General features: G+C 41.1%; 3 protein-coding genes across 13 annotated transcripts; all 3 read left to right on the top strand.

Moving 5' to 3' along the window:
- Positions 1–1,903: 1,903 nt before the first annotated feature.
- abcb6a (ATP binding cassette subfamily B member 6 (LAN blood group) a) lies at positions 1,904–10,325 on the top strand. Of its 2 annotated transcripts, none has more exons than XM_088291770.1 (19): positions 1,904–2,176; positions 2,246–2,864; positions 3,662–3,802; positions 3,890–4,079; positions 4,161–4,253; positions 4,535–4,727; positions 5,240–5,361; positions 5,447–5,622; positions 7,600–7,725; positions 7,807–7,883; positions 7,965–8,028; positions 8,103–8,188; positions 8,263–8,320; positions 8,391–8,495; positions 8,588–8,762; positions 8,849–8,961; positions 9,070–9,164; positions 9,228–9,296; positions 9,378–10,325. In XM_088291770.1, exons 2-19 carry the CDS (start codon positions 2,352–2,354, stop codon positions 9,535–9,537), a joined length of 2,556 nt encoding a protein of 851 aa, XP_088147896.1. In that variant the 5' UTR covers positions 1,904–2,176; positions 2,246–2,351; the 3' UTR covers positions 9,538–10,325. The 2 variants fall into 2 exon arrangements, with proteins under 2 accessions (XP_088147896.1, XP_088147895.1); XM_088291769.1 differs by having other exon boundaries at positions 1,905–2,176; positions 2,343–2,864.
- A 337-nt stretch (positions 10,326–10,662) lies between these two features.
- Positions 10,663–21,567, top strand: cnppd1 (cyclin Pas1/PHO80 domain containing 1). The gene is made up of 8 exons (XM_088291571.1): positions 10,663–11,056; positions 11,493–11,592; positions 11,782–11,863; positions 11,953–12,073; positions 14,361–14,489; positions 14,576–14,637; positions 14,719–14,836; positions 20,078–21,567. The coding sequence occupies exons 1-8, from the start codon at positions 10,994–10,996 to the stop codon at positions 20,675–20,677; spliced, it is 1,275 nt and encodes a 424-aa protein (XP_088147697.1). The 5' UTR covers positions 10,663–10,993; the 3' UTR covers positions 20,678–21,567.
- A 559-nt stretch (positions 21,568–22,126) lies between these two features.
- On the top strand, positions 22,127–25,649 carry prkag3a (protein kinase, AMP-activated, gamma 3a non-catalytic subunit). Of its 10 annotated transcripts, none has more exons than XR_015842493.1 (12): positions 22,127–22,581; positions 22,663–22,724; positions 22,793–22,893; positions 22,996–23,209; positions 23,549–23,614; positions 23,781–23,835; positions 23,931–24,057; positions 24,153–24,318; positions 24,494–24,531; positions 24,632–24,778; positions 24,876–25,060; positions 25,526–25,649. XR_015842493.1 is itself a non-coding variant. In XM_088289969.1 (12 exons), exons 1-12 carry the CDS (start codon positions 22,564–22,566, stop codon positions 24,990–24,992), a joined length of 993 nt encoding a protein of 330 aa, XP_088146095.1. In that variant the 5' UTR covers positions 22,127–22,563; the 3' UTR covers positions 24,993–25,649. The 10 variants fall into 10 exon arrangements, 8 of the variants coding, with proteins under 8 accessions (XP_088146095.1, XP_088146092.1, XP_088146091.1 ...); XR_015842494.1 differs by having other exon boundaries at positions 25,537–25,596; XM_088289969.1 differs by having other exon boundaries at positions 22,688–22,724; positions 22,996–23,077; positions 23,151–23,209; positions 23,569–23,614; positions 24,876–25,649.
- The last annotated feature ends 2,031 nt before the right edge of the window (positions 25,650–27,680 follow it).

Below are 27,680 nucleotides of genomic sequence, written 5' to 3'. Positions count from 1 at the left end.
TAACTGTTTCCTCAGCATCGCACCACGTCCCCCCAGGAGGGGCAAGCCCCACGATTTGAGAACCATTGACATAGACGGACAACCATCCGCGCTCACACTCATACCTAGGGGCAATTTAGAGTGTCCAATCAACCTGCCATGCATGTTTTTGGAATGTGGGATGGAACCAGAGTACCCCGAGGAAACCCACGCAGGCACGGAGAGAACATGCAAACTCCACACAGGAAGGCTGGAGCCAGAATCGAAGCCACGACCTCTGCACTGTAAGGCCATCGTGCTAACCAGTCGGCCTCCTTGCCGCCAGTGTTTTGTTTTTGTTTTTTGGGGGGGGGGTAATTTAACATTTGCACATCTTATAAAAATAGCATTTCTTACAATCAAATGCAACAGACCAATGAATGAACAAGTTACACGTCTTCAACAACGACAAAAATAGAAAAAAATCAAGTAAAATAACCAACCTTAAAAAAAAATAATACCCCAGGGGAAACGACAAGAACACTTTTTTCCAAATTTCTTAAACTTTTTTTTTTAAACAAAGGAATCTACTCTTAAACACATCCCCAATTTGGTCAGGGAGAACAGCAAACGTCTCAGCTAAGTGTGACGTGTGTAGACGAGGGACAATACATGAACATATGAATACAGCAAATGAATGCAGAAAAACGCAAAGGCTTGGAGAAGAATTAAAGAAATTTGCCTTATGAATGTGAAATTTCCCCAGAAGTAAAATAATATTCAATGCATACTTGAGTGATACATTTTCAGAGTCAAAACCAGATATAATATCTTTCGGCTCAATCATTATACATTTACCTAAATAAAATCCTTTACATCACTCCAAAACTTAGATTTAACTGGGCACTGACAAAATAAGTGAATTGTGGTTTCAGGATCAATTCTGCAAAAGGAACAAATAACATTCATATCAACAAAATTGGAAATAATTACCTTACTCGGATAGATATTGTGTAAATTTTTTTAATGAATTTCTTTGCACTTATTCGAGATACAGAATTGAAAGGGGCATAACCATTCTCTGCTCCAATTGATAGCTTCTAGTTTTGAAATCCAAAAAGATTTTCCTCTGGGTACGAGCCTACTTTTCCGTTGAAGCTCCCCTCGTATATGCTTGTTAGTGCATTTCCTGTTTATTAAATCAATTCCGCCAACTTCAAGATCAGTCATAAGAGGGATAACTTTCTGGTAACGTAAGCACGATTTCATTAATACAATTATTCCTGTGGGCAATGCTGTTGTAACAGAAGAAAACACTTCGTATGGAATTGTAAACATTTTTGTTTTCATAAAGTCTTCATAACTATTGAGATCACCATTATGATAAAAAAAGATCTGCAATTAAAGTTATGCCCCTTTCATTCCAACTTGCATTATAGAGACTTTTTTCTAATACCTCATGTGTGTAGGTGTGCACGTGTTGTTTTTATTTTATGAATTTCATTTTGTAGTACGTCACACTACGACTACTTACTACTTACTACTTACCCTGTCATTGCAAGCATCTTGAACGAACTAAATAAAAGATTCTGAATTTGTGAAATAATTATGGGTATTTTAGCCTCAGCTAAACCCCTCTACAAACCCCGTGATTTTTTGTCAAGATGAGCTCTATTTCCATTTTCATCCACTTTGTAACATGATGTATGTCAGGAGAAGAAATAAATCGCGCGTTCCATTATCCCGCATTGACCAGTAAACTTGCCTGTAAACTGAACTATCGCGGTAATTGTGAGTTCACGAAACCCAGAAAATGCATCTTTGTTCAGTCCACCCTTCAGTCCCAATGGTGGCGGTATTGCATCATTAAACTGAGTTGCCATCCGCCAACAAACACGGTAGAACAAGAAGATTACTCAATGTCCTCTTGGGGGCGCTGAAGGCAAATTCATATTCTGTTCGTGGTTTGCGTAAAACTGACGTCACTTGCCAAGGTTATTTTGTGTTGTCTAACACGCGTGACGTCACCGAGCAGCCCTAAAATCAACAACGGGTAGAACAAATGAAGTCATTTTGTATGCAACACGCTGTAATGCTGGTCGCATTTCTCCGCGCTCAAGTTGTTTGGAACGGACAAGCCAACCTAAATAGCTGCTAGCTCTTACGTCTGCTATTGACACTTGGAGCGTGAGCGTCGTTAAAGTTGAGCTCAAACAAGGTAATGGTTGCACCTCACAACACGCTTATCATGATTCGAGTTACTCATTTCGTCCTCTTTGTGTCACAGTTTTGGGACGTGATGTGGTTGCAAAGTACGCCAACAATAAAATGACGTAATCACGTTGCCTGGTTTTTGTTTTGTTTTTCTGGACTTTTCCCGGCAGAATCGAGTCATGTTAGTACAAAGTTATTGTGAAGCCGGATTTCCGATCTCCCACACGTGGGTGGATGAAGGAATCGCCCCCTGCTTCTACTTCACACTGGTCCCTGCTGTCCTGCTCACCATCGCTTTCTTCCTCGGAACCATCCACTTCATCTTCTACCAGAAATATGGCACAGCAATGGAGCCCAAGTTCATCCCTCGCTCCCGTCTCTACACACTCCAATTGGCCATCTCCAGCCTTGTCTTGGTTCAATTCCTGGGTGGGATGGTGTGGCGAGCCACCCAAGGAGAAGAGCTCCCCGGCTATGTGGTGCTCTATGGCTGCTTCTCTGCCCTAGCCTGGGTTTGGGGGCTTGCCTTGCTTATTGTGGAGAGGCGTAAGGCTCTGGTCATGGATCGAACACGGGGCCACAGCGCAGCGCTACTACTGTTCTGGGCGTCAGCCTTCGCAGCTGAGAACCTGGCATTCGTCTCCTGGTTCAGTCCTCACTGGTGGTGGGGCTTAGAAGACAATCAGCAACAGGTGAGAGATACTGAAATATTGGACAAAACAGCAGGTACGCTAAAACAATCGAATGAGTAAACTCAACAATGTTTGCTTTTGCATGTGTCAAATTAATTTGCAACTTACAGAAGTGTAGTATTTTTGTTCCTCTTTGCTTGGAAAACTGATGGTAAAATAATTATTAGAAACAGCTTTCAGTATAATGTACCATGGTAAACTGTAATGCAAACAACCGCAATGATCAATACATTTTTGATCCTGTCATTTAAAATTGATCATTATTGTCATTGTGAATGTTTTGATGCAGTTTTGTCATACATGTCATCAGGTTGTGATCAATGTGTCTTAAATAGCTTTTTTTTTTTTTTTTTTTTTTTTTTTTTTTTTTTTTATAATGCAAGTCTCTTCTTTTAGCCTCCCCGCAGTTGTGTGATCCAGGGGGTCAAATATTGTACATTGCTCGGTGTCAATTTCGTGTTAATATTTAATAGGCTGTCAGTGGCTGTTTGTTTGCAATAGGTGTGTTATTCATTTGGCATGCCTGTTTTATGTAAAATTAGAATGCCGCCCTGACTTGAGGTGATTTGAAAAGTACTCAAGATGAAGCTCTGTGAGATGCATGCTCTGTTCCTTTTTTTTTTGCTGAGTCACTGTCAAACGTTCTGCTCCCAAAAACTGTCAGCAAGAGGCCGCATCTTGCCCCACCCACTCCAAACACTTAAAGTGACATGCAGCATGCAGATCATCTTAATTAAGTCTTGCGCAGTTTAACGTTCATGTTGATTTTTAATCATACTGTCCATGAAACTTCTTAGGTGCAGTTTGGCTTATGGCTGATGCGCTATGTGGGCGCAGGTCTGCTCTTCATTGTTGGTCTTAAGGCCCCGGGGTTGCCGAAGAGACCGTACATGCTGCTTATAAATGAAGATGAGCGAGATGTTGAGCAGAGCGGGCAGGTAATGATAAGCAAAATAAAATAAAATAAACATTCTCTGCAAATGAGTACATTTGGTAATTTTGACTGTTTTTTGTCACCGTCTCAGAGCCTCTTGGGCAGACCAGATGAGAACCAGTCGACCTGGCAGGGATTCACGAAGAAAGCCAAGTTGCTGTTACCTTACATGTGGCCTCGAGGCAGTATCTGCCTCCAGCTGCTTGTCGTCTTCTGTTTGGGGCTGCTGGGAGTTGAGAGGGCAATTAATGTCTTTGTTCCCATTTATTACAAAAATATAGGCATGTATACCAACAGAAGCGCCTCAACTTTACCTGATGCTTCATGTTTTTAATTATTACTTTTCTTCTTCCTCCTCTCAGTGAATGAACTGACTGATGGCAGCAGCTGGAACACTCTGACCACCACTGTGTGTATTTATGTCCTGCTAAAGTTCATGCAGGGCGGAGGGGCAGGTATGACAGACCTTTTCACACACACTGGATGCTGAGTTAGCTCTTGGGTCTCATGTAAGAAAGTGTGCATAGGTTACCTACGACTGAAAATGTGCATATACACACCAGCACACGGTATTCTTCTTATAAATGCCACAAGTTGAGTTGAAAGTATCTCATGTAAATTTCAGGCCCCTTTTTGTGCATAGTGAACATTTAATTCATGTGACAACCCCCTCATCACCCTAAATCACAGATGGCAGGTGGTTGCCTCGCAAGTGACACCGTTCCTTCTCCTGCAGGCGCCTCGGGTTTTGTCAGCAACCTGCGCTCCTTCCTGTGGATCCGAGTGCAGCAGTTCACTAACCGTGTGGTTCAAGTACGTCTATTTGCCCACCTGCATGCTCTCTCACTGCGCTGGCACCTGGGTCGCAAAACTGGTGACGTACTAAGAAGCATCGACCGTGGCACCTCGTCCATCAACAGCTTGCTCAGGTGGGATGGCTGTACCCAATAAAGTCCACAAATAGATGAATTTTTGTTAGTTTCAGATATTCATATCTTGTACTTGCATATTATATAGATATAGTAGTTAGAAGATGCAGATCAACTAATCTATATTTCACATTTTACAATTACAGTTTGTTGTCGTTGATACCAAATCTGGCAGAGGCAAATGGATCATAGATATTCAGGCGTTACTTAGCTATCATTCCTCACCGATGCGTTCTGCTTTCAATATGTAATGCTACGGAAATAACAATATTAAAAGTTGTGTTTGGCTTCAATTACTTTATGGTTAGGATATCGTTTCCCAATATTGTCAAATTGAAGTACATGGATTCATTTTTATTAATTTAGAGTATTCTTTTATTGTAAGTGATAAAAGTATACTGTTTAAGAAAAACAATTTTACCTCTACATTTTACAATTTCTTTCACTATGTAACAACATTGTGGCTACAGTGTGTAATTGTCAGTTTTTGAAAGATTTGTTTTTCTCCACAGCTATATTGTGTTCAGCATCATCCCAACAATTGCTGACATTGTCATATCCATCATTTACTTCATCACCTATTTCAACGCGTGGTTTGGCCTCATAGTGTTTGTGTGCATGACCCTCTACCTCAGTGAGTAATGTCAATTGGTCCTTCAGAGATCCTCTATTTTTCTCAACTGTCACTCGCAGTAAATAATATTACATCTGTCCACCAGCTTTGACGATCATTATCACCGAGTGGAGGACCAAGTATAGACGGGACATGAATCAGCAAGACAACATTGCTAAGACGAAAGCTGTCGACTCATTGCTGAACTTTGAGACCGTGAAATACTACAATGCAGAAAACTATGAAGTTAGCCGCTTTGAGGACGCCATCTTGAAATACCAGGTGTGTATCATGTGTATTGATGAAACAATTCCATATCTGTTTTCAACGATGACAAATGTTAATTTCTCAAGTATGAGATGCATTTTTTGGGGCAGTGGGTGGGTGGAGATGGGCAGGGGGATATCCCTTTTTAAGAGTGTGGTGGTGAATGTTTAAAATAGCAGGCTTGAGACAGTAGACTGCAATGACTATATGTGTACAGTAGGTAGTGGTATGCAAGGAGACAATAGCACATGTACTGTAAACATGTCAGGTATAGTCAGTCTTCAGAGACGACGAAGAACGTAGCTTTGAATGCTAGAGACATTTTTTTTACTGAGAAGTTCTTGTGAGTTGTGTTTTAAATGTCCTCGTTCCAACACGGCAAGTTCCCTCTCGTCATTGTCAGTCTCGCAGCCTCACGGGTATGATGCTGGCTTTTGTGACAACTGGAACAGCAGTGCAAGCAGACACATTAACGTCACTGTACAAAATCAAAAATACAGTGCCGATCGCTTCTCCACTTGAACAGGCAAAAATGGACAAAAGGAAGAATGCGCACACAAATCCGACTGGTTATATTTCAGACATTTAGCTACACTAATCTTTTGTTAAGTGTGAGGAGGCAGCCACGCATCGATGGTTACACCTCCCACGCCCCATGGGTAACAAAAGTAAGTTCTTCATTAGCTTTTGGTCGCTAAAAAGACGACGTTAGAACAATTTCCTGGCGACTTGGTGCCAGGGATGCCTGGCTGTTGCCACTCATGCATGTTCACTACTACCACCACTTGCAGTCAATTCATGAAACTGTCAGCGCTGCAGAGGTGAGTCCATGACAATTTTGGATAAACTCCTCAATCAATGAACCCTGTAAGTGGTCTTGAACGTTACGCATCATTGGGCTGCTTCGGGAGCCTCACTGTACAGCGAACATCAAGTTCCAGTGAGGAGGCCAACTCCACAGCCGAATGTGGCTTTGAACGTAACATTGAGTAGTGTATGTGTAGCCCGGAGCTGTTATGTTACAAAGAATAAAACAACACATAGTTACATCGCCTACAGTCGAAAAAATCCTCATCCAAATAAATGTGCATGTCTACTCATTCCCACTTCAGTCTCTGTAAATATTCCGACTGGTGCTTTTATGCCGTGCGTCCTCACCATGATCAGAAAAGATGATGATCAGAGTCCTAAAAGCATAATTTATGTACCTCTACTCACTTCCACATTTCCTCATTGTAATGTAAATCTGCCACGAAGAGGTTAAACCTTTTGATATGTTGAAGTGGTCATTGCTTGGGATGTCCCCATGAATTTTGACGCCAATTGATCACAGGTTTTGGACGTTATAAACAATGAAAGTACAATGATTTCCGATGGAGATTTCCTGACACTTTCTGTACCATGGGGAGAGCGGAAGGGGGCGTGGCCATATTCCTCATTGAAAGTAAAGATAGAGATGTCCTTTATTAGTACCACAATGGGGAAATTTGCAGTGTTAGAGCAGTAAATGTATAGATCATACCGAGATGGGGGGCCGTTAAAGTATAACATTAGCAGCAAACATTCACAAAAAGCAAACCTATGCGGGGGGGGATCGCGCCTTTTCTGTTGTAGGTCCTCTATGGAATGACCCTCCATCAAATGTTAGGCAAGCCCCCTCTCTGAGACTGTCACTGTTCTGTTCTTTTGGTATATATTTTAAATGTTTTTATGTGATTTATTTTGTGTTCTAATTACCTGCTGATTTACATGACGGCATATGGAAAGTGCTTTGTCACAGCTCCAAATGCGCTAAATAAATAAAATTGTATTGTATTGTATATGCATATGCATATGCAATAATACATACAAGAATCAAAGACACGAGGGGAGTGGAGACGTAGGTGGGCCCAAGCCAAGCGCCGTAACAGAGAAAAAGAATTATTTCAATACACGCTTAATCTAAATAATGTAGTCAGTGTGTCTAATGTTTGCGGTTTCTTCATACTGCAGTCATCAGAGTGGAAGACGCAGGCCTCTTTGGCCCTCCTCAACCAAACCCAGAACCTGATCATCGGAGCAGGTCTTCTAGCCGGCTCCCTGCTCTGTGCCTATTTTGTGACAGAAGGAAAGTTCCAGGTGCGGTTATTGACATGGAATTTTGTTTTTATCTGAATGTCTCTGCAATGCATGCTTGAATTGCCCCTTGTGTTATCTCAGGTTGGTGATTTTGTTCTGTTTGGCACATATATCATCCAACTGTATACCCCTCTCAACTGGTTTGGTACCTACTACAGGTAAGAATGTGCAACTCCTTATTTGCTTTAGGTAGTTATACAATCAATTGCTGTTCGCTAAGCAACTTTCCCACCCCCCAGAATGATCCAAAATTCATTCATTGACATGGAAAGCATGATCAAGCTTTTTGAGGAGGAGGAGGAGGTACATTTGATTTTCACAGGTGCTCTAATGTGGATTATGCCCACTTTCCTGAAATATTCTTTTCTTATGCGCAGGTGCAAGATGCTATAAATGCTGTTAATTTTCACTACAAGCTGGGAAAAGTCCAGTTCGAGAATGTTTACTTCAGTTATACAGATGGGTGGGTTGCCCATTGCGTCATCATTGAAACATAATGACGGGCTGTTACGCTCAGCATTTGTTCCCTTTTTACAGGAAGGAGATTCTCAAGGATCTGTCCTTTACAGTACTACCTGGACAGACTGTGGCCCTGGTATGGCAAAACCTATGACAAAGTAATTTATATGGAAAAAGAATGGTCATGTTTGTGAAACCTTGCATAGGTAGGACCGTCAGGGTCCGGAAAGAGCACCATCATTCGACTCCTCTTCCGCTTCTATGATGTCCAGGGGGGACGCATTCTCATTGACTATCAGGACATATCCAAAGTAAGCTTGTTTAAGGGTGTGCTTTTCTGGAATCATTTTGGCACAGAAAAGCAGGAGGAGCGCAAATGACGCCCACTTTTCATTGTGGTCAGGTGACGCAGACATCTCTGCGAGCGCACATTGGCGTGGTCCCCCAGGACACGGTGCTGTTCAATGACACCATCCTGGAGAACATCCGCTATGGTCGTATCTCTGCAAGCGACCAGGAGGTGGAGGAGGCCGCCATTGCTGGTGATATCCATGATAGAATTATGGCATTCCCTGAAGGTGATTTATGGATTGAGAATTAACAGTTCTGATTCGTATTTTGGGTTGAGAAAAGCACAACATAATTCAATATTTGTCTATGGAAGGTTATGACACTCAAGTGGGGGAAAGAGGCCTAAAGCTGAGTGGAGGAGAGAAACAGAGGGTAGCGATAGCTCGGACCATCCTCAAAGCACCACAGATTATCCTGCTGGATGAGGTGATGAGACAATCACAGCATGGCAAACGGTTTCCATTTTGTCACTCGGCTTACTCAACTTTTAAGTCTGCACTAATTCCCATTTGACCATCCGTGGTGTCTCTACAGGCCACATCAGCGCTGGATACCCAAACAGAAAGAAACATTCAGGCCTCACTAGCCAAAGTCTGTGCTAATCGTACGACTGTTGTTGTAGCTCACAGGTAAAATATACCATCACCGGTTTTTGAATGACTTTTATTGTGGCTAATAAGCTATGCTCATAGGTTGTCCACAATCATTGGAGCAGACCAGATTCTTGTCATCAATGAGGGTCGGATTGCTGAGCAAGGACGGTGAGCGCTGTTTTTAAATTATAGGAAACTTCCTCATATTTAATGTTGAGGTAATAAAGTCACCATATTTCTATTTTTAAGACATGAGGAGCTCCTGCAAAAGCAAGGCCTGTATGCAGACATGTGGGCAAATCAACAGCAGGCTCAGGACTGTGATTCCTCATCAGACACTGAAACCAAAGACTGCAAGTCTGAAAAACTGCAGCCACCTTCCTCTCCCTCAGGCCACCATGGCCATTAAATGTTCCTTAGCTAGTGTGGTGATCATGAGTTTAGACATCAAATGAACTCGACAGAAAGTATCATGCTTATTTATTTTTTTTAATTAAAATTGTGTGTTTGCATTTCTGAACGCAATACATCATGTTTTACTACTGGTGCAATGTAACCCTAACGATCACACAACATTAGTTTGTCATTTATGTTAGGGTTCAGTTCTCAGAATTTTATCAAGCGTTTAAAGCACACTCCATTTTCATTTTAATTTTTCTACTTACTGGAATTTAAAGTTTTGATATTAGTTAATATAATGGACGCCGGCTTTCCAGCTATTCGTGGTGGATGGGTACAGGCCCGGTTCACGAATAGCGAAAGTCTGCAAAAAATCTCTACCAATTGTAATTGCATTGGTGGGGTGGCATAATATCCTCAAAAACTCTGTCATAAGTGGGACTATAACGCCCCTAAGCATTTTATACGAAATGCGGGCGTTACCCACCTCAACCAAAAAATAAATATTTTTATGTAAGCAATGGTCCACTGTACTGTCCTATATGTGATAGGTATTGGAGAAATAATGCTTACGTGGAAATGTTGCAAAGATTTTTATGGAGATAATAACAAAGTCATACATTGTGCCACTGGGTCTGAGGCTTTGTGATAATGTGCCTGGTATGCTATTGTGTAAAAACACTCAAGTATAGTTCGATGTCTACTACTTAGGTACCGTTTATATGGTATTTTCTATACACAAAGTTTTAAAGGTTTGTTCTTTAAAAAAATAAATAAATTGCCAATTTTCCAGTCTTACACAGAGTATTTATCTCAGTCACACTCAATGGAAAGTGTATATGTATCGTAATTGTGCATAATGTTTGCTGTAACAAACTACACTGGGCTCTTAAATTCTTGGTATTGCAGTCTTAGTAGTTACCTTGACCTTTTCACTCAAAAAATAAATAACCTTGGTCCAAATCGTCAATCAAAAAACTTGAAATGTGTATATATATATATATATATATATCCGTGTATACGTATGTATGTATACCTATTTTATATGTCCGTGGTCAAGACCAAAACGTCCTATCAATGTGCTGGAGCACGCATGCTCACAACGACGATCGTGATTTCGGGATACTATAGCTGGGCTGTTTAATCAACCCGTGGTCGGAAGTTTCGCACGATGGGGCAATTTGGCAGAACACCGGGCTTTATTGTGCCTTTTGCGTGCGTGAGTTGCTCTCAGCATTCCACGAACATGCAATTTTAATTCTTTGGAGACTAGCCTAGCGCGCCCGCTGTTGATCAGTGATTGGAGAACAGCTCCATGGAGTGTCTGACGTCAACCTGTTAGTTGAAATTGAAAACGGGGTGTGTTTCTTTTCGTCTTTCTGGCGGAGCGAGGGTGGTCACCAGGCCACGCAATTATCTTTACAACGTCAGCCTGGATTAATGTCGAACCTTCACTCAACACAGCTATGGATTTCGACTTTTTATTTAATGATACAGCTATCCAATTTTCGGATTTCCGCGAATTTACGGTAGGTTGTCCTAATCCCCCTACTACCGAAGCTAAGCTAACTCTAGCTAGCTTGCTAGTTCACTCTCCGTGAACGTTTTTAATGTTTCTATTACTTAGATCTGTTTGTCCACTGAGTAAGGAGGTTACCTTCCTCTCAAAAGTGCTTTAAGTGTCAACTGAATGGGTTCTAGCATATTGTATCCAGTTCTATCTAGAACATGCGAGTGCTAACCTTGTTTAGTTTGACTGTATTTTCACGGGCTGTAGTTTTCGCCCGCCGCTGAGGGTTATGTAGCCCACATACACTCTCTAAGTAATAGCGGCTTACATGAGTGACGTCATATAATGACTTCAAACATTTAATTACAGCATTTTACTCCTAGGATAAAATGCGAAATAAATTAAGCGATAAAGTGACTACTGACAATGTCTTCTGCGTTGTGTTGTGTTCGCAGTTTTTACCTGGACATCAAAGGTTGTCTGAACGAGTGCGAAAGCGACTATATTATGGATTGGATGATGTGTCCCTTGAAGTACTCTCCTCTCCTGTCACAGGTGACTGACTTTTACAACGTGGCTCTGTTGTCTTTCATATGAGCTACTCACCAAAAAGCCCAGTATCCGTAAAGTTTTTGCCGTAGCATAACATACAAACGTTTGGTATTAGACTTAAATCGTGGTACTAGACTTAAATCGTGCCAAGTAAAAAAAAAATGCACAGCTATTCACTGTCATCTTCTTCAGACATCGCCGTTGAATTCTTCCAGAAATCTGCACCAAGCCCAATAAGGAAACTCCACAAGAAATATGCGGTACACGTCTCCAGGTGTGCAACACTTATATAGTTGTAATGCATTTTCAAAAACACCAGAAAGACTTCATATTAACAGGAATTATTTTTGTTTTTTACCCCAGGGAGGCTTGTATTTCACCATGTGCCATGATGCTGGCGCTGGTTTACATTGAAAGGCTCCGAAATAGAAACCCTGAATACTTACAAAAGATCTCCTCCTCTGACCTTTTCCTAATCTCTATGGTATGTGTCTGGGGTCAAAGGTCATTCTAGATATGTTCTATATTGTAGGGATGTCTGTACCGAATCATTTTAGAATTGATGATCCTAATGACTCTTGCATCAAAGGGGACTAAAAAAAAAGATTTGGCAAAAACTGAGACCAAGAACAGTAGCACTTGGACTCTCACCCCAATTCCCCCTTAATAATTGTGGGTGTGTTTAGAAACTCAGTGTTGTTAAAATGTTCCGTTATGTGTTAAAATGTTCCGTTATGTTACTTGAAGTCCCTAAAAAAAAAAACTGTTCCGGACCGCAGTGCATCTGGCAGTCCAGATGGAAACGGTTCTAGCTGGTGATTAATTTAAAACATTGACTTAGGGCTGGGCGATAAACCGAAAATTTACCGTTACCGAAATTTATTACAATGACCGAAATCATTTTGCCCATGTCGGTAAATTCGGTGAATAAAAAAGAAAAGCCTTTTTCTGTTTGCGGCAAGGTTCATGCCCCTTTAAGACCGCAACAGCGCCTCTAGTCACGTGACTCCACCCATCTGATCGAGAAAGAAAACAGACGTCGACAAGTGACAACAGCCCATTGACGGAGGCGACACCGTACGAGAGAACGTCTCAGAGGTGGACGCGATAGCCTAGCACATAGCTAAAGATATAGCTCCTCTAGTTGCAGAGGAGCGCGCAGGATTTAAACGCTTCATGAAAGCCGTATTTCCCGATATGGACTACATCGGGCCGGGAGCTTAGACATGTCAAGCATTTTGCATCTCCATCCGACTTGTGGTCGGGTCGCATCATGGATCCCTGATTGAGCCTGACTGTGCAATACATAGACGACAAGTGGCGACTGCGCACCAGATTACTCGAGACGGCACATTTTCCCCGATGATGCATACTTGTTTATTTGGCTTGCATTGACATTTTCTTTCATTTTATTTAGCTTTTTTTTTTATTTGGCATTATTTACATCATGAGAGTATCTTGGCGCAATCTATTTGCAGAAAAAGATTTTGCAAGAGGTACCCTTTTTCTTTGTGACATTGTTCAAGTCATGCAATGCAAGCTATTTGGAATGTTTATACAAATGATTTTTGTACTTTTATTTTTCATTGAAAGTAACGTGTACCAGTTGGTCAATAAAAAAAAAAACAGTTAATATGCATTTCCTGCATTTATTTTGATTTTAGTCCACGGGGGAATTTATCGTGCATTTATCGTTACCGAGGTAAAATTGCTCGATTTCTCGCGATATTGATTTGAGGTCATATCGCCCAGCCCTACATTGACTGCATTTGGAAATTAATGGTAACGGTGCGCCTTCTTCGTTTACACTCACGGACAGTGGTGTCAGGGCATCAAAGTGAGTTTACGAATGCACCCTGTTTGACGGCAGCATGCTAAAAAGAGTAGCCACCAGTGGCGGTAACACGTCGCCGTCTTTCTTCCAATTCTTCTTGTACTTCTTCCAATTCTTTTGCTTTCTTTCAGTGGTTTTTCAAATACTGTTTGTGGACTACCACCACCTTCATGACACTGGCGGTGATGCACGAAGCTATTTCCCTACCGGTTGAAAAAAGTCACAAAAAAAGCAACGGGAATTTTGGGTGTGAGGCCGAGCTTAAATTTTTATATAGAGTATAATTCACCGGATCAGCCAAACTGAGGAAAAACTGTGACATATAGTAAAAAAAAAAAGGGTACTTTTTTTCCTGAATCTACTGATAATGTGTAACAAAAACGGGCACTGTGGTCAAAGATCAAAAGTATAGATTTGTAAAAAATTAAATTTGGTTAAAAATTCCTATGAGATGATTCTGGAATAAGTACAAAGTTATTCAGGGACTAAAATGTTTCCAACCTGTCCGTCTCCCTCGGTCCATTTTTCCCCTACTGTCTGTCTGGTTGATGGCCTCGTCTGCATGTTGCTTTGACGTAATGTGCATCAGCGGGTCCAAACTTGCCTATTGAAGGCAATAACTGGATGATGTGATTGTTCGAGATGTTTTCAAAGTCATCAATGGATGCTTGAAATGTAGCACATCCACAATCTGTGAGCTCTCCCTTTAGCTCCTCTCAGCTAAGTGCTGCAGCCATCAAATCACAGAATGTGCTGTTGGAAACTAGTTTGCTATATTTGCTTCACTCTCTACTTGAAATCAGAATATTCACTATTAATATAAAAAAGGAAGATGGACTGTGTATAGTATATTCTCAGGTCATTTTTGGCTTACGTTTCCATTCATCATGAGTGTCTTGCTTGCATTGACAGATGCATTTATCTCCCACTTTGTTAGATGGTAGCCAGCAAGTACTTGTACGATGAAGGAGAGGAAGAGGAGGTGTTCAACGATGAATGGGGAGCAGCTGGAAAACTGGATGTTGAAACGGTCAATAAGCTGGAAATTAATTTCCTGAACGCTATTGTAAGTTAATGAGTTTGCGCATGTAGCCGCTGTACCTGCTTTTTTCCCCCCTTTTTTTTTCTTAATCCTTGTGCCAAATCGTGCAGGATTGGAGTCTCTTCACAAGGTCAAATGAGTTCTTGGAAGCACTGAGCCAACTCGAGAGCAGGTCTGTGCGCTTTATCTAAGTTAAAATGCTTGCTTGGAAAATGATGAGTTTTCTGTGAAACAAGTTATTTTGCGTTCGCAGCATTGCTGAGCGTCAGGGGATGACACGAGGCTGGTTTACCTACACTGACCTCTGTGTGCTGCTCGAGCAATCGGTGTGGAGCCAAACACTTGGAACTATCTACCAGCACTTTATCAAGGTGAGCAAGCACATTTATTAGGAGCATACAGGACTTAGAAGTGCAAGTTGCTTTATTTCCAAGGTAGGTGTTTTCAAATGTGAATTTTATACGAATTACAAAAAAAAAAAAATGAAGAGGCCAGAAATCAAATGCAATCTCTTCTGCTATAGTGACAGAAATAGCCGCAATTATCAGTATTATCGCAATATTGCTAACAAATGTAAATAAAGAGCGATAAATGCACCAAATGCATTAACACAAGTTTTATTGTATACAAAAAAAATGAAGCTGCGCCTTATGGACTTATTTCAAACCAAATAGATTTTTCTTAAGCTGGCAAGAGCCCAATTGATATGTGGGTCACTTAAATTAGTTCTCCACAGTATCAATCCGGAAAAGCTCCAATGTGACTTGTTCTGGATAGGCAAGACATTCAGTACTTTACGTTGATTGGGCAATGCAGCAACTAGTGTGCGCCTACCAAACTTTTGTTTTGACCAATACCGACAACGAATGAAAACGTCATCACTGTCATGCACCTTATTTTGACCAGCTGAGTCTTCTCTCGATGATTGGTATAGTGGCGTTGAGTGATAGTTGTCATTTTCGCCGAAAAATGCAGATAAAGTGTTAAATAACTTAACTTCTTAAATAACATGTCATTGAATTTTGAATTGAGCCGATTGTCAACCAAGAAAAGTTTTCATCAGAGCTGCATATGCCGCCATCAAACACACTGTTGCTTTGTGAGTGGCCTGCATCACCAGTAGTGCTCGGAGATATTCAGCGGCCGTGCGACAAGGTTGATTGTCAGGGTTTTGTGAACTCACAAATACCGCAAGAATTCAGGTCTGCGTGGATGGTTAAGATTTTCTGGCATGACCATGTGATTTAAAAAAAAAAAAAAAAAAATTCTGAATACACTAAATATGTTTCCTTACTGAACACATGGAATAATTGATAACAATTTATCACCCCATTATTAGACTGTAGCGTTAAACTCCTTTTCAGTGTATCGGATGTGCAAATTATTTGGGGCGTGTCTAAAATCAAGCGCAGGTATGCACCTAGGGTTTCTGGTGTTAGTCGGCCCTCCCCCACTACGTAAGCACAGAACGCCATCATTCCTGACGACCCGGCACCAGTCCAAAGGCTACAGAGGCCCACTAGCTTGCTTACAATAATCCGGTTATATGGTGGGTCCACATAAAAGAGACACTTTGATGCTCACACTACAGACAATAGGACATTCAATTGTGTTCAAAATCCTTGCAGTCCTATATGATTAATCAGCTAGCTGTTTTTGGTTGAAATTCTGTGACTACTGGACATGGCAAACACTTTACCAGTAAGTGTGGTAGCAGCATAGAAAACTAACAGACATTCTAGATATGCATGCTCCTGAGCAATTGAAAAATGAATTGAACGGGGTGTATAGTGAGTGAGAGAGATGATGCGCAAGGCTGTATGAAGCAGCTATAGCGAGCCAAAAATAAGCATCTTAAAGTTGCGTTTAACTCAGTGATTCGCGCCCCACTATTGGCTTTATATCTACTATGTGTAAGTCCGCACAGCAGCAGCAACGAGCTGCGTGATGACAAATGAACAACCCCACTATCAAGGAGCCTTCTGAACGAGGGTGCGCTAAGCATGCTAATCGCTAAAATGAATTACAGAGTAATAAGTGCTTTGATGTATGTTCAACTTTTAACAGAAGTCTGACTCGAACCACGTTTGGGTGGTGGAGCCAGCGGCTCTGAAAAGAAATGTTTTGCAATCATTACGTATCGAAACATAAAATAAGATGACGGCTACGTTAGCAATTTAGCAGACGCTCCTTGACCGGAACACGAAAACGGATGACGTCATCACGACGAAGAGGTTCGATGTCAAACGTATAGTAAATATTTATCATCTGATCAATATTTGCACCACAGAGTACTGAGTTTCGAGATCCTCACAATAATAGTTCTCAAAATTATATTTCTTACCAATTTAGCTTTGCTAAGGGACATTTTATTGACATAATCTAACATCAATACACAAAGGAAATGTACATTAGTACAAAATGTAAAAAAATATATGGTGGCGGAGTGGGAGGCGTGAATTGTTGTCTTCTTGGTAAGGGGGGGCGTGACGGCAAATAATTGAGAAGCACTGGTTTAACTTGAGCAAAGGGATGTGCGTGTTTGCGTGTGTGAGCGAGAGAGATGCATGTGGCTGTTTGAAGAAGCAATTGGGAGCCAAAATAAGTATCTTCAAGTTGTTTAATTTTAGCAAAGGAATAAACTGCCATAAATGCAGCCATTTCTACAATGCAACAAGTTCCAAGCTCGTCTGTGTATTTTCCTCGTGTAACAAGTTTGCTAAAGTTTCTGTATGATGCGCTCCCAGCATGCTTTGCGGCACTAAAATTGTAAATAGCATTTAAAATGCATGTTTTGTGTCAATTATATTTTTTCAATATTTATTTTTTATTTCATTATTTGCTTGTATGTTATTCAGATTGCTGTTGTGTAATTTTAGTTTTGATGTGACACCGTGATCATGGATGACGCGTTAACTTCCCTACAACTCATTGTTGTTTGAAAGCATATAAGCATTGAAGCTCATGTCTTTGGCACATGTCCAGTTCCACTCAATATCAAACGTTAATCGTGCGGATTATGTTTACTGACTATGACCTTCGTGTACAACTTTGTTTTTACTGTTATGTTAGTCTATTTATAAAGACGCTGCTCATGCTTGTACCAAGAAAAGTCTTAACCAGACAACAATTTAGTGGAAGATGCTATGCTCCTGTCAAGTACTGATGACACATACCATGGTTTAAATGTGTTCCATGCAAATGTACTTAACCCTCCTGTTATTTTCCGGGTCAAATTGACCCATTTTAAAGTTTGAAGAGCTAGGAAAAATACGTAAAAGTATTTTATCAGTATGAAACTTCTTCTGCTTGTCTTATTTAGCATAATCAACATATAAAAGGAAATTGGTTCATCTCACATTTTTGCAACCACCCCCTACATGTTTATATCACATAGATACTATTCGGGTCAATTTGACCCAGCAGTCAAACTTAAGGTAAAAGGGTTTCAGAAATGTCATACTATTTCCTTCTTTGCAACTCTGAGACATATTTCACCCCAATCAAACCCACACAAACACATGCGCGCGCACACGGACACCCAGGTGTAGGTGTTTTAACTTTTGACAGGAACCATTTATGTTCTCCACCAACATTCAGTGGACACTCAACAGGGGAAGGGCATGGGAGTCCTACCAACATTACATGCACTCTGTCAGGCAGACCTTTACCAAATGAGCAGCAGAAGCAAAAGGATGACAGTCCATGCGTCTCTGGAAGTTGCATTTGATCATGACACTGAAATAGAGGAGGATGTGTCGGAAGATGAAGATATCTTGAGCTAAATTCTGATTTTAATGATTGTGATTTTGAACCAGATGAGGGAATTGATATTCCTATTCCTCCAAGCAAGGCGTTCATGTAAAAAAATGATGGAATACAGTGGTCTTCGTCCCCAAATATAGAAAACATAATCAAGACAATACCAGAGCCCACTAGGATGGCAGTGACTCGTGTTAGAGACATCAAGTCAGCTTTTGAGCTAGTCATGCCTAATTCAAGATAGAAAATCATTCTGGAATTGACCAGAGATGAGGTGCATTTTTGGGTCTATAACTGGAAGGATGAGGGCTGTCAACTTGGACAAAGTCAAATATGGGCTAATATTTGTGCCACTAGAAACTGAATCTGAATATCATCGATTTGAATGTGAATTGCTTAACTTGAATATTTGAATTGAAAACTGAATATTAGAATTGAAAAGTGAATTAATGAATTTAAAACTGAATTATTGAATGACATGAATTGCATAATTGTTTAATTTGAATCTGAATTCTTCCATCTACTATTTATGTAATTCAATAATTCAGTTTTCAATTCAATAATTCAGTTTTCAATTCAAATATTCAAGTTAAGCAATTCACATTCAAACCGATATTCAGATTCAGTTTCTAGTGGCACAGATATCAGGCCACAGGGGTTCCTCTAGGATGAGCAATGGATTCCAGATATATAGATCTCCTCGTCGGCCAATCAGCCCCTTAGTTTTGAAGGTCGTAAACTATCAAGGATATTGCCAGCCGCCATCCACAACCATGTGTTACTTTGATTGTGCTTTTGCAGGACCAAAAGCGGAGAGCGGCAAGTGTCGGACACTTGCAATGCTAGTTGCTGATTTGTTCACCGCAATTTTCTCTGGCGTAGCTTATATTTTATATCTTATATTCCATGCAATGGCGGCTGGCAATACTAATGAAAAACTTAACGGCCTTAAAAACAAAGGTGCTGTTTTATGGGCTGATATTTGTGCCAGATTGGCCAACGAGGAGATCTATGTATCTGGAATCCATTGCTCATCCTAGAGGCCCCCCTATGGGCTGATATTTGTGCCACTAGATACTGAATCTGAATATCGACTTGAATGTGAATTGCTGAAGTTGAATATTTGAATTTTAAACTGATTTATTGAATTGAAAACTGAATTATTGAATTACATGAATTGTAAATGGAAAATTTCTGATTAAAATTAAACAATAAATATATAATTGTTGTTATTGAATAATTCAGTTTTAAATTCAATAATTTAGTTTTTGATTTAACTATTCAGTTTTTAATTCAAATATTCAAGTTAAGCAAAAGCATGCACCCTGTCAAATTGACCCAGGAACATCATTGCTGTTCCTGAGAAATGAACATAACAGGAGGGTTAAAAAATATATACCAAACCGTAACCAACACTTTGTGAAAAGAAAAAGGCACTCCCTCAGGCATCATTTGCAAAATGAATACATTACATTCTATTGTCTACAAACACTGTAGAGTGCATTTTAACCCTGACTGTACGTGTGTCCGTGTGTGTCCGCAACAAATGTCTGTGCGGGAAACCCAGACATGGTTCCGGGCATCGCAAATCTGGTTCTAAAGTCATAAATTACACTTTTTAGGTAGGCGTTTTTATGTTGACTTAGACATTTTCCCCTATGACCGATATTAAATGGTGTTGTCATGTAGTTTTCATCTTTACGTTGCCATGGTGCATTTCCCAACTTTTCCTTGTGTGCGAAAATATCCTTATTGTGTCACCATGCAGTATGTACATCCAGACTTGATCTTCCTTTGATGTTGCTGCGATGATGCAACAATGTTTTGTTCTGTTTTTTTCCCCCCCCCAGGTTTCCTGTATGCTCGGATTTTTGTATCTGACTAGTGTAGCAGGTCTCATTGCCACGAGCACTGTGCTCCACCAGCTCAATCTCTGTCCAGACTGTGGCCAGACTCTGATGACAATCCCAGGCAAAGTCACTCCGGCACTCCCGAACACTGACGCCCCTGCTCAACCCCAGCGGCTCCCCTGTTGCAATCTATTCAATGAGAGTCTGAACCGTCACACTGACACACTTGGAGCGGGCCAACTGCATGGAGCAGCTTCACTTGATGCCACTCCACAGACATCCATGTTGTGTCTGTGGGCCTCAGTGCTGACCTCTGTGGGCTCCATACAGCTTGAAACACCATTGAAGTCTCCTGAAACCTGGTGCACTGCCTCCGCCTTTTGTCCAGGCAGTACCCTCTCGCTATCTGAGAGCATGCTGAGCAACACCTCGACCGTATTCACCAGTTATACATCGTGGTTGGCCTACGTCTTGATTGGAGTCGTAGATGCAAGTCAAATCCCTCACCGCAGGGTGTCTCCTCTTGGGCAACTTGGACCTTGTCATCCAAAGTTTATGTTACCTGTAGACAAGACACAAGCTCTCATCATGACAGGCTAGCACGCTGCAGACTCCACAGATGATCGTCACATACTCTGGAAAAGAAACCAGCACTGCTTTCTTTTTTATCACCACCTCATGCTTGTATTCTCCACATCTGAAACATATAGTACACAAGCACATCTCAAACATGAGATGTTCAGTATAGTCACTTTATTTGACTGCAGAAATCATAACTTATTTTAAGATCATTTTGAGGATTTCTGCTTTTGTTTTTGCAGTTATTGGTTTTAATGTGGGAGGTCATGATCGTGTGTTCTGAGAAGGGTTTAAGTTGGTGGAATTCAAACGGTGCTTGGTGAGAAGAACTGAAACTGCTTTACGATCTTGTTCTTTTTTTCCCCTTCCAGATATTTTTGGGGGAAGGTCAAATTGGTCATGCTCAAACACTATGCTGCAGCTGTTTTTAAATGTAAATGATGTTCATTATTCAACTCCTGCTGAAGCTATGAATATCTTGCTACAAATGGGTGGTGTGAGCAATTCCTATTGAGTAGTTTGCTATTTTCTGGGAGGTGTGCGTCCATGCGTTACATAACGCCACCTGATTTGGCATGCTAACACTCGAGCAGCTGTGGACCTTTTGTTGATGTGCTCTGGAAGTTGCACATTTTCTTCCGTTTCTGCAACCATCTTGCGCTTCTGATGTACTAGTTACTGCAATATTGATCTTTTGGACAGTAGTGGGTCGACACATTTACTTAAGATTGTGTTCCCAACAAAGCCCAGGTGGTCCCCCGGGAATTTATAATTGGAGATTTTATTTTGGCAATTTGATATCCATACTTGGAAGCACAATGTCCTTAATTTTGTACCTGCGTATAACATGAAAATATTGTCAAGCATGTGAGCTAAATTAATAAAGTTACCTTCTTTGTTTACATTTTGAATCGCTTTGTCTACCTCCATTTGAGGAAAAAATCATCTGCTCTGAGATTGGTACTCAGGATTTCCCTGTTCCAAAGCATCCATCCATCTATTCTCTGAACTGCTTATCCTCTCCACAGGTATTTTTTCACCTACATGACACATCTTGCATGAGTACATCCAAACTGATTTGTTAGAAATCCATGACTTGGAGAATCGATATTTTTTTCTTGAATACTACATAATAGTAATTTTGAGTGATTGAGCGCAAGTTAGATACATGCCCCTTTTGGTTTTTTTTGTTGTTGTTGTTTTTTCCCCACTTCCTGTGTCCATCCATCCTTCTTCTATACCGCTTCTCCTCACTAGGGTCGCGGGGGGTGCTGGAGCCTATCCCAGCTATCTTTGGGCAGTAGGCGGGGGACACCCTGAGCTGGTTGCCAGCCAATTGCAGGGCACACAAAGACAAACAACCATCCGCACTCACACTCATACCTAGGGGCAATTTAGAGTGTTCAATCGGCCTGCCATGCATGTTTTTGGAATGTGGGAGGAAACCGGAGTACCCGGCGGAAACCCACGCAGGCACGGGGAGAACATGCAAACTCCACACAGGATGGCCGGAGCCGGGATCGAACCCACGCCCGATGCTGTCTCTCACTGTGAGGCCATCGTGCCGCCCCCACTTACTGTAGTTGGAGAAAATTGAGAATTTTGAGTAATTCAAGTCCAAAAGTGTTTTGGTGTTACTTTTTGGGCAGTGGGCGCACTCAAGTGTTGAGTAGCCGGCTGTTTTACTCACTAAAATCTAAATTATCACAGTATTGTAGGAAGGACTTGGACATAGGAAACATATGCCTGGAGTGGAATTCCCACCCACCCCCCGTGCCTTGGGGTTGACACTACCACTGCACAAGTCCTAAAATAGTTCCAACCTCTTGTAGGGAAAGAGCGAAGACTTGAGGGGACCGTCGTGTGTTTGTTGTTTTTGAAAACCTTTTAATGGGCCCATTGGAAATATGCAGGCTTCGTCGCAGGTAGACAACATTGTTGTCAATGTAATTACTGTGTTGATTTGTGCGTTGGAGCTTTCTCCTCATTGTGACAACGTCATGCAGAGAATGTGTCGCTGGGTGTGTTCAGGTTTTGGTCCAAACAAAGGGAGGAATGCAAAAACATGGTAAGACTGCGATACTGAAGTTGGTGTACAAGCGAGGATAAGCAGAATTGTATGCACGTGTCTCCTAGAGGCTAATACCACAGTCTACATGGACTTTATGAAGAGCCACTGCTGCTACGATGTCATTCCAACAAGTTGTAAATTGGTCATATTTGACACCAACCTTCAAGTATGTACTCTCTGGACCATGTTATATATTTAGTCACATGCACCAGAAAATGACAGCGTGTCATCTGTCAGCCTAATTACTTGTCTTATTCCTGAACTTAAGGTGCAAAAGGCCTTTTTTGCGCTTGTGGCAAACAGCTTGAGGGCTGCGCCTCTATGGGACAGCAAGTTGAAGAGATTTGTGGGTAAGGTTGTACAACATGCAAAAATACTGAATTGCAAAAAAAAAAAAAGCAACCATGTTCTCTTCGCTCACAGGTATGCTAACTATTACAGATTTCATCAACATCATTCATTGCTACTACAAATCCCCTTTGGTGAGATTTGGAATAATGACTTGACTTGATTAAATAGTCACGTATGTCAATAGTATGCATTCCCCTCCAAAAGTATTGAAACAGTGGAAGAAATTACTTTATTTTTGCTGTAAACTGAAAACATTTAAGTTTGACTTCCAACAAATTAAAATATGAACATAGTTAAGTATTCTAACTTTTGTTTGCAAGTATTTCCATCCGATACCTAACTTTTCAATCTGGGAGTTGGCCTAAATTTTGGAAAGTACTTTTTGAGGGGAGCGTATGCAATCATGACAAATGACTTGCCATTATATGACTGATAGTTGAATAATGGCTGAACTACTCTGATTATATAAGATTGTGGTTCCTGCTACAAGGTGCAGATGTATGAGCTGGAGAACCACAAGATTGAGACATGGAGAGGTTAGTCCTTGCAGTACAAGTCAAAACAGAAGTTTGTGAGAAACGAGCGACATATCCCACCGCAGACCAATACTGCATTTGTACTATTAACATTTAGATTAATTGTTTTGTGTGTGTGTGCAAGTTAATAAATTTGCTGAGATTGCTTTTGCCTCCTCTTGTTTAGATATCTATTTAAAGTGTTCCTGTCCATCTCTGATTAGTATTTCGCCAGATGCCAGGTGAGAACAGGGGAATCGCCTTCGGCTTGTGTAAATTTGCATTTGAAGGCATTTTGCTTTGCACCGTGCCCGATCACTCTTTTCTCTTCTCCAAGTCTCTTTGATGCCATCTATTCCTTGCTCAAACACAAGATCCACAGGCTGCCCGTCATAGAGCCAAGATCTGGGAATGTCCTGCACATTCTGACACACAAGAGGATTCTTAAATTCCTCCATATATTTGTAAGCAAGCTTTTGATCGTTAATCCAAGAATGTTTCATATATTTATCTTCATAGTTCATTTGCTACGTGTGATTTAATGGAACTTTGTTGCCAGGGCGAAAAGGTTCCGAAGCCTGCATTCATTCGGAGGCAGATCCAGGAGATGGCAATTGGAACTTTCAGGAACATTGCCACTGTTCAGCAAACAGCAACTCTTTACGATGCACTTGAGATATTTGTGGACAGGAGGGTGTCAGCGCTTCCAGTAGTAGATGAAAAAGGTAAAACTTTGTTTTGGTCTATATTTTAGGAAATATGATCCAATATGCTGCAACAGTGGCTGAGTGGGTTTAAGATTGAGAACTCTGAATTCAGTGCAAGGCACCCAACTTCACGAATTTTTTCATACCGTTTGTTTTTTGTTTTTTTGTTGTTGGTGTTTTTTTTTTTTGGCAGGCAAAGTTGTGGCACTCTACTCACGATTTGATGTCATTGTAAGTACGAGAGGTTTCCTCCCTGGAAAACAATTGTCGTCTGCTACTTTCTGTTGTACACTGATTATGCTGCTGCATGTTGACACACCCTCGATGGCAGAATCTGGCAGCCCAGAAGACATACAACAATCTGGACGTGACAATGCTTGAGGCTCTCGATAGGCGCACGTGTTTCGTGGAGGGTGTGATGAAGTGCTATCCAGATGAAACCTTGGAGATGATCATAGACCGCATTGTCGCAGCTGAGGTGGGTGTGGCCTTCCACAGCATGAGATATGTAGGAATAGTAGAAAACATACATCCTCACGAGGAACATCCTGTGTTCTTTTTCTGTAAAATGGTAGGTCCACCGGCTGGTGCTTGTGGACAGAGCTGACGTGGTGAGGGGCATCATCTCACTATCTGACCTGCTTCAGGCTATGGTTTTAACACCAGCAGGTATTGAGGCCCTTTTGTCTTAGCAACAAGGTTGCATATGGCCCCCATTATTTTTTGTGAAGGCTTCAGCTGCTGCTGTCTTCCCAGTCAGGTAGGCTCTGCAACCTCTTCTCCTAAACACCTTAAATAACCACTTCTCTTGTTGTTGTCTAGTGCCCACAACATTCATATGTAATTAGGAATGTAACAATATCCAAATGTTGCGATACAATATTATCACATTGTGAACTTCACAGTACATTATGACGATATTGTGGGGAGGTTTGAAAGCTCATCAGACATAACATGACGACAATGTTATGACAATTTTAATATTGCAATATTGCTGTTATCGTTACATCTCTTCCTTTCATTTGTATTTGTATGTATTTTATTTTTTGAAAGTATACAGGGACAGTGCATATTAATCAAACAGTTTCCCGTAAATATGCCAGATTACAGCCAATGACTAATTTGCATCTGTTGTCATTTTAGCTCCTCAGGCATGCTTATACCTACTTCTGCTTCTTAACATTCATCATAGAAAATGTGTGTGGATTTTCTTCTGAACTTTCAGATGTCTTTCAGAAATCACAGTGTGAATGAGGTGACAAGCTGCTGTGCAGCTGAGTCTATCCAGACATCCGTGCTGTGTTCAGCAAGTGGAATAGACGGGCAGGCTGATCTTTCAGCTTCTTCTGTTTTCCAAGGACTCCAATGCACTCTTCTTTTGAGTCATATTTTTACAATGTGTTGCTCATTGTCTGTATTAAACAAATTGTTGTGATTCTTTACATTACTTTAAAATTTGTAATAAAGTATTTTAATTAAACATTTCTTTTCAGTTTGATGTGGATAAAAGATTCATCCATCCATTATTCGAGCCACTTATCTTCTCACTAGGGTCCCGGGCGTGCTGGAGCCTATCCTAGCTGTCTTCGGGCAGTAGGCAGGGTACACCCTGAACTTGTTGCCAACCAATCGCAGGGGGGCAAAACATGGATATGAAAATCTTGTAGTGTTTGGATTAATATTAATAGACAGAGGGTGCTTCATTTTATGGCATTTATTATGAATGGCCCATAGCGTAAGAATACAAAATCTTCAATCAAGGAGCAAAATCCAATTACCGCTGCTAATATTGTATTTCACAGCGGCGGGCCACCTTTTTGGTACCTGGACTTTAAACAGGGATTTACATGTCTTACCGTATTTCCACGGCCAAGAGATGCGCCATATCAAAGGCTTCAAAGGCTACTAAGATGCGCTTGTTAGCCCACATACTGCCTCTCACTCAAATCAAAGTTTCTTTGTTGTTCACAGCCCCATTGATACTGTGTGACTTCTCTTGTCACCTTAATTGTGTCAGGGGAGGGATTTGACTTGTCACCACACTCCTTAGAGTCACGATTTTAAATAAAAATTTAAAACTATCACTGAACAGCATACAAGAAACAAAGAAATACAATTAACACAAAACATGCATCTCTCATGTCATTCATATCCCCAAAAAGAAATAAAAATATCACAAAAAGAGTACTGAGGCATTCTGGGAGCCTGTCAGCCTCAGCCAATCTGATGGATGTTTTTTTTTTCAGTCTGTCTAAACGTGTGATGTTTCTTGTGTAGTGTATTTTCACATGGTCTAACATATACAACTTGTTGCTTTTAGGAATAACTAGTCTGTGTGTGAGTTACTGTCCTGAGAGGCATCGGGCCTCAACATTGTTTACGACGGGTCATGGATTCTGACAGGGGTCCTCGACTTCCCAAGGTACGTGTATACAGAAAGGGGGTCGGGCGACGAGGAGTTGCATATGGGAGGGGTTCCGTACCTGGTACCCTTAGGAGGCTGTTGAAAGGCCATTTTATGGGCAAGCAGGATAAGAATGCATATGCAATAAGGTAAAATTAGATATTCATGTCCTGTGTGGCCATTCCTTATAAGAAGGGGAGGCCGGAGAGAGGGGGAACCTTTCCTTTTTTGGGGAGACTTCTTTGGACATCAGCATGTGACGGGAATAAAATATCTTTCTAACCAAAATGGCTGTTTCAGAGCAGTTTTTTTCCATCACCAATTCGGCCATGCTCTGCGACCCGTCCAGAGGGAAGCTGAGTCAGACCCACACATCAACAACAAAATATACCACATTTGCTTGCAATAACATGAATGATAAGACGGACCACGGCATTGTGGACAGCTGCCCTTTTGTCCAGCTTTCTCCTGCACGTACATACTGGTCTGTTCTGATTGTGTAAAACCATCACCAAATGAGGTATTCACAGAATTTAGTCGTCACAGTCAAGTCTGCGCACCGCCATCTCAGACTGCGAACGGGTGCTCTGAAATGCTCATTAGGGTCTCAGACCCTGCTTGAGTGAAAGGCATGTGTAAAGATCTATGGGTCTCAGTCTGCACACAAGTCGAGTTGCAATGCAGGGCACCTCATCTGAATCGGGGAAGATTCAGGACTTTAAAGTGAGCCTTATGGTCATGAAAATACGATAATGAATCCACCATTATTAGGACAATAATGTAACACACAAAACGATACAAACACACATTATACCAGCTATGCCATGTACCTCATTTTGAGCAGTTCAGAAAGTTAAGTCAAATTTATTTTTATAGCCTTTAATTGCAAGAAGATCTCAAATCACATCTCTTCACATGCCCACAGTTGACAATTATTAACGAGACCCAAGGGGGATGTTGAAATAATGGAAAACTC

Source organism: Idiotropiscis lumnitzeri, chromosome 3, assembly GCF_059441095.1.
Source record: "Idiotropiscis lumnitzeri isolate Australia: NSW breed Sydney's pygmy pipehorse chromosome 3, RoL_Ilum_1.0, whole genome shotgun sequence".
Lineage (NCBI taxonomy): Eukaryota > Metazoa > Chordata > Actinopteri > Syngnathiformes > Syngnathidae > Idiotropiscis > Idiotropiscis lumnitzeri.
Note: the sequence above shows the minus strand (reverse complement) of the source record. Positions and strands in the feature narration are given on the sequence as shown.

What these genes read in the sequence shown, in the direction of transcription:
- prkag3a (XM_088289963.1), top strand. Translation starts at nt 22,547, where the DNA reads ATGGGCCCATTGGAAATATGCAGGCTTCGTCGCAG. An exon ending in TATTTGACACCAACCTTCAA is followed by an intron (nt 22,894 to 22,995) that starts GTATGTACTCTC and finishes CCTGAACTTAAG; the next exon opens with GTGCAAAAGGCCTTTTTTGC. An exon ending in TCCAGTAGTAGATGAAAAAG is followed by an intron (nt 24,319 to 24,493) that starts GTAAAACTTTGT and finishes TTTTTTTGGCAG; the next exon opens with GCAAAGTTGTGGCACTCTAC.
- abcb6a (XM_088291770.1), top strand. Translation starts at nt 2,352, where the DNA reads ATGTTAGTACAAAGTTATTGTGAAGCCGGATTTCCGATCTCCCACACG. An exon ending in TTTTTGAGGAGGAGGAGGAG is followed by an intron (nt 8,029 to 8,102) that starts GTACATTTGATT and finishes TCTTATGCGCAG; the next exon opens with GTGCAAGATGCTATAAATGC. An exon ending in CTGGACAGACTGTGGCCCTG is followed by an intron (nt 8,321 to 8,390) that starts GTATGGCAAAAC and finishes AACCTTGCATAG; the next exon opens with GTAGGACCGTCAGGGTCCGG.
- cnppd1 (XM_088291571.1), top strand. Translation starts at nt 10,994, where the DNA reads ATGGATTTCGACTTTTTATTTAATGATACAGCTATCCAATTTTCGGAT. An exon ending in CGGATTTCCGCGAATTTACG is followed by an intron (nt 11,057 to 11,492) that starts GTAGGTTGTCCT and finishes TTGTGTTCGCAG; the next exon opens with TTTTTACCTGGACATCAAAG. An exon ending in ACTCTCCTCTCCTGTCACAG is followed by an intron (nt 11,593 to 11,781) that starts GTGACTGACTTT and finishes CATCTTCTTCAG; the next exon opens with ACATCGCCGTTGAATTCTTC.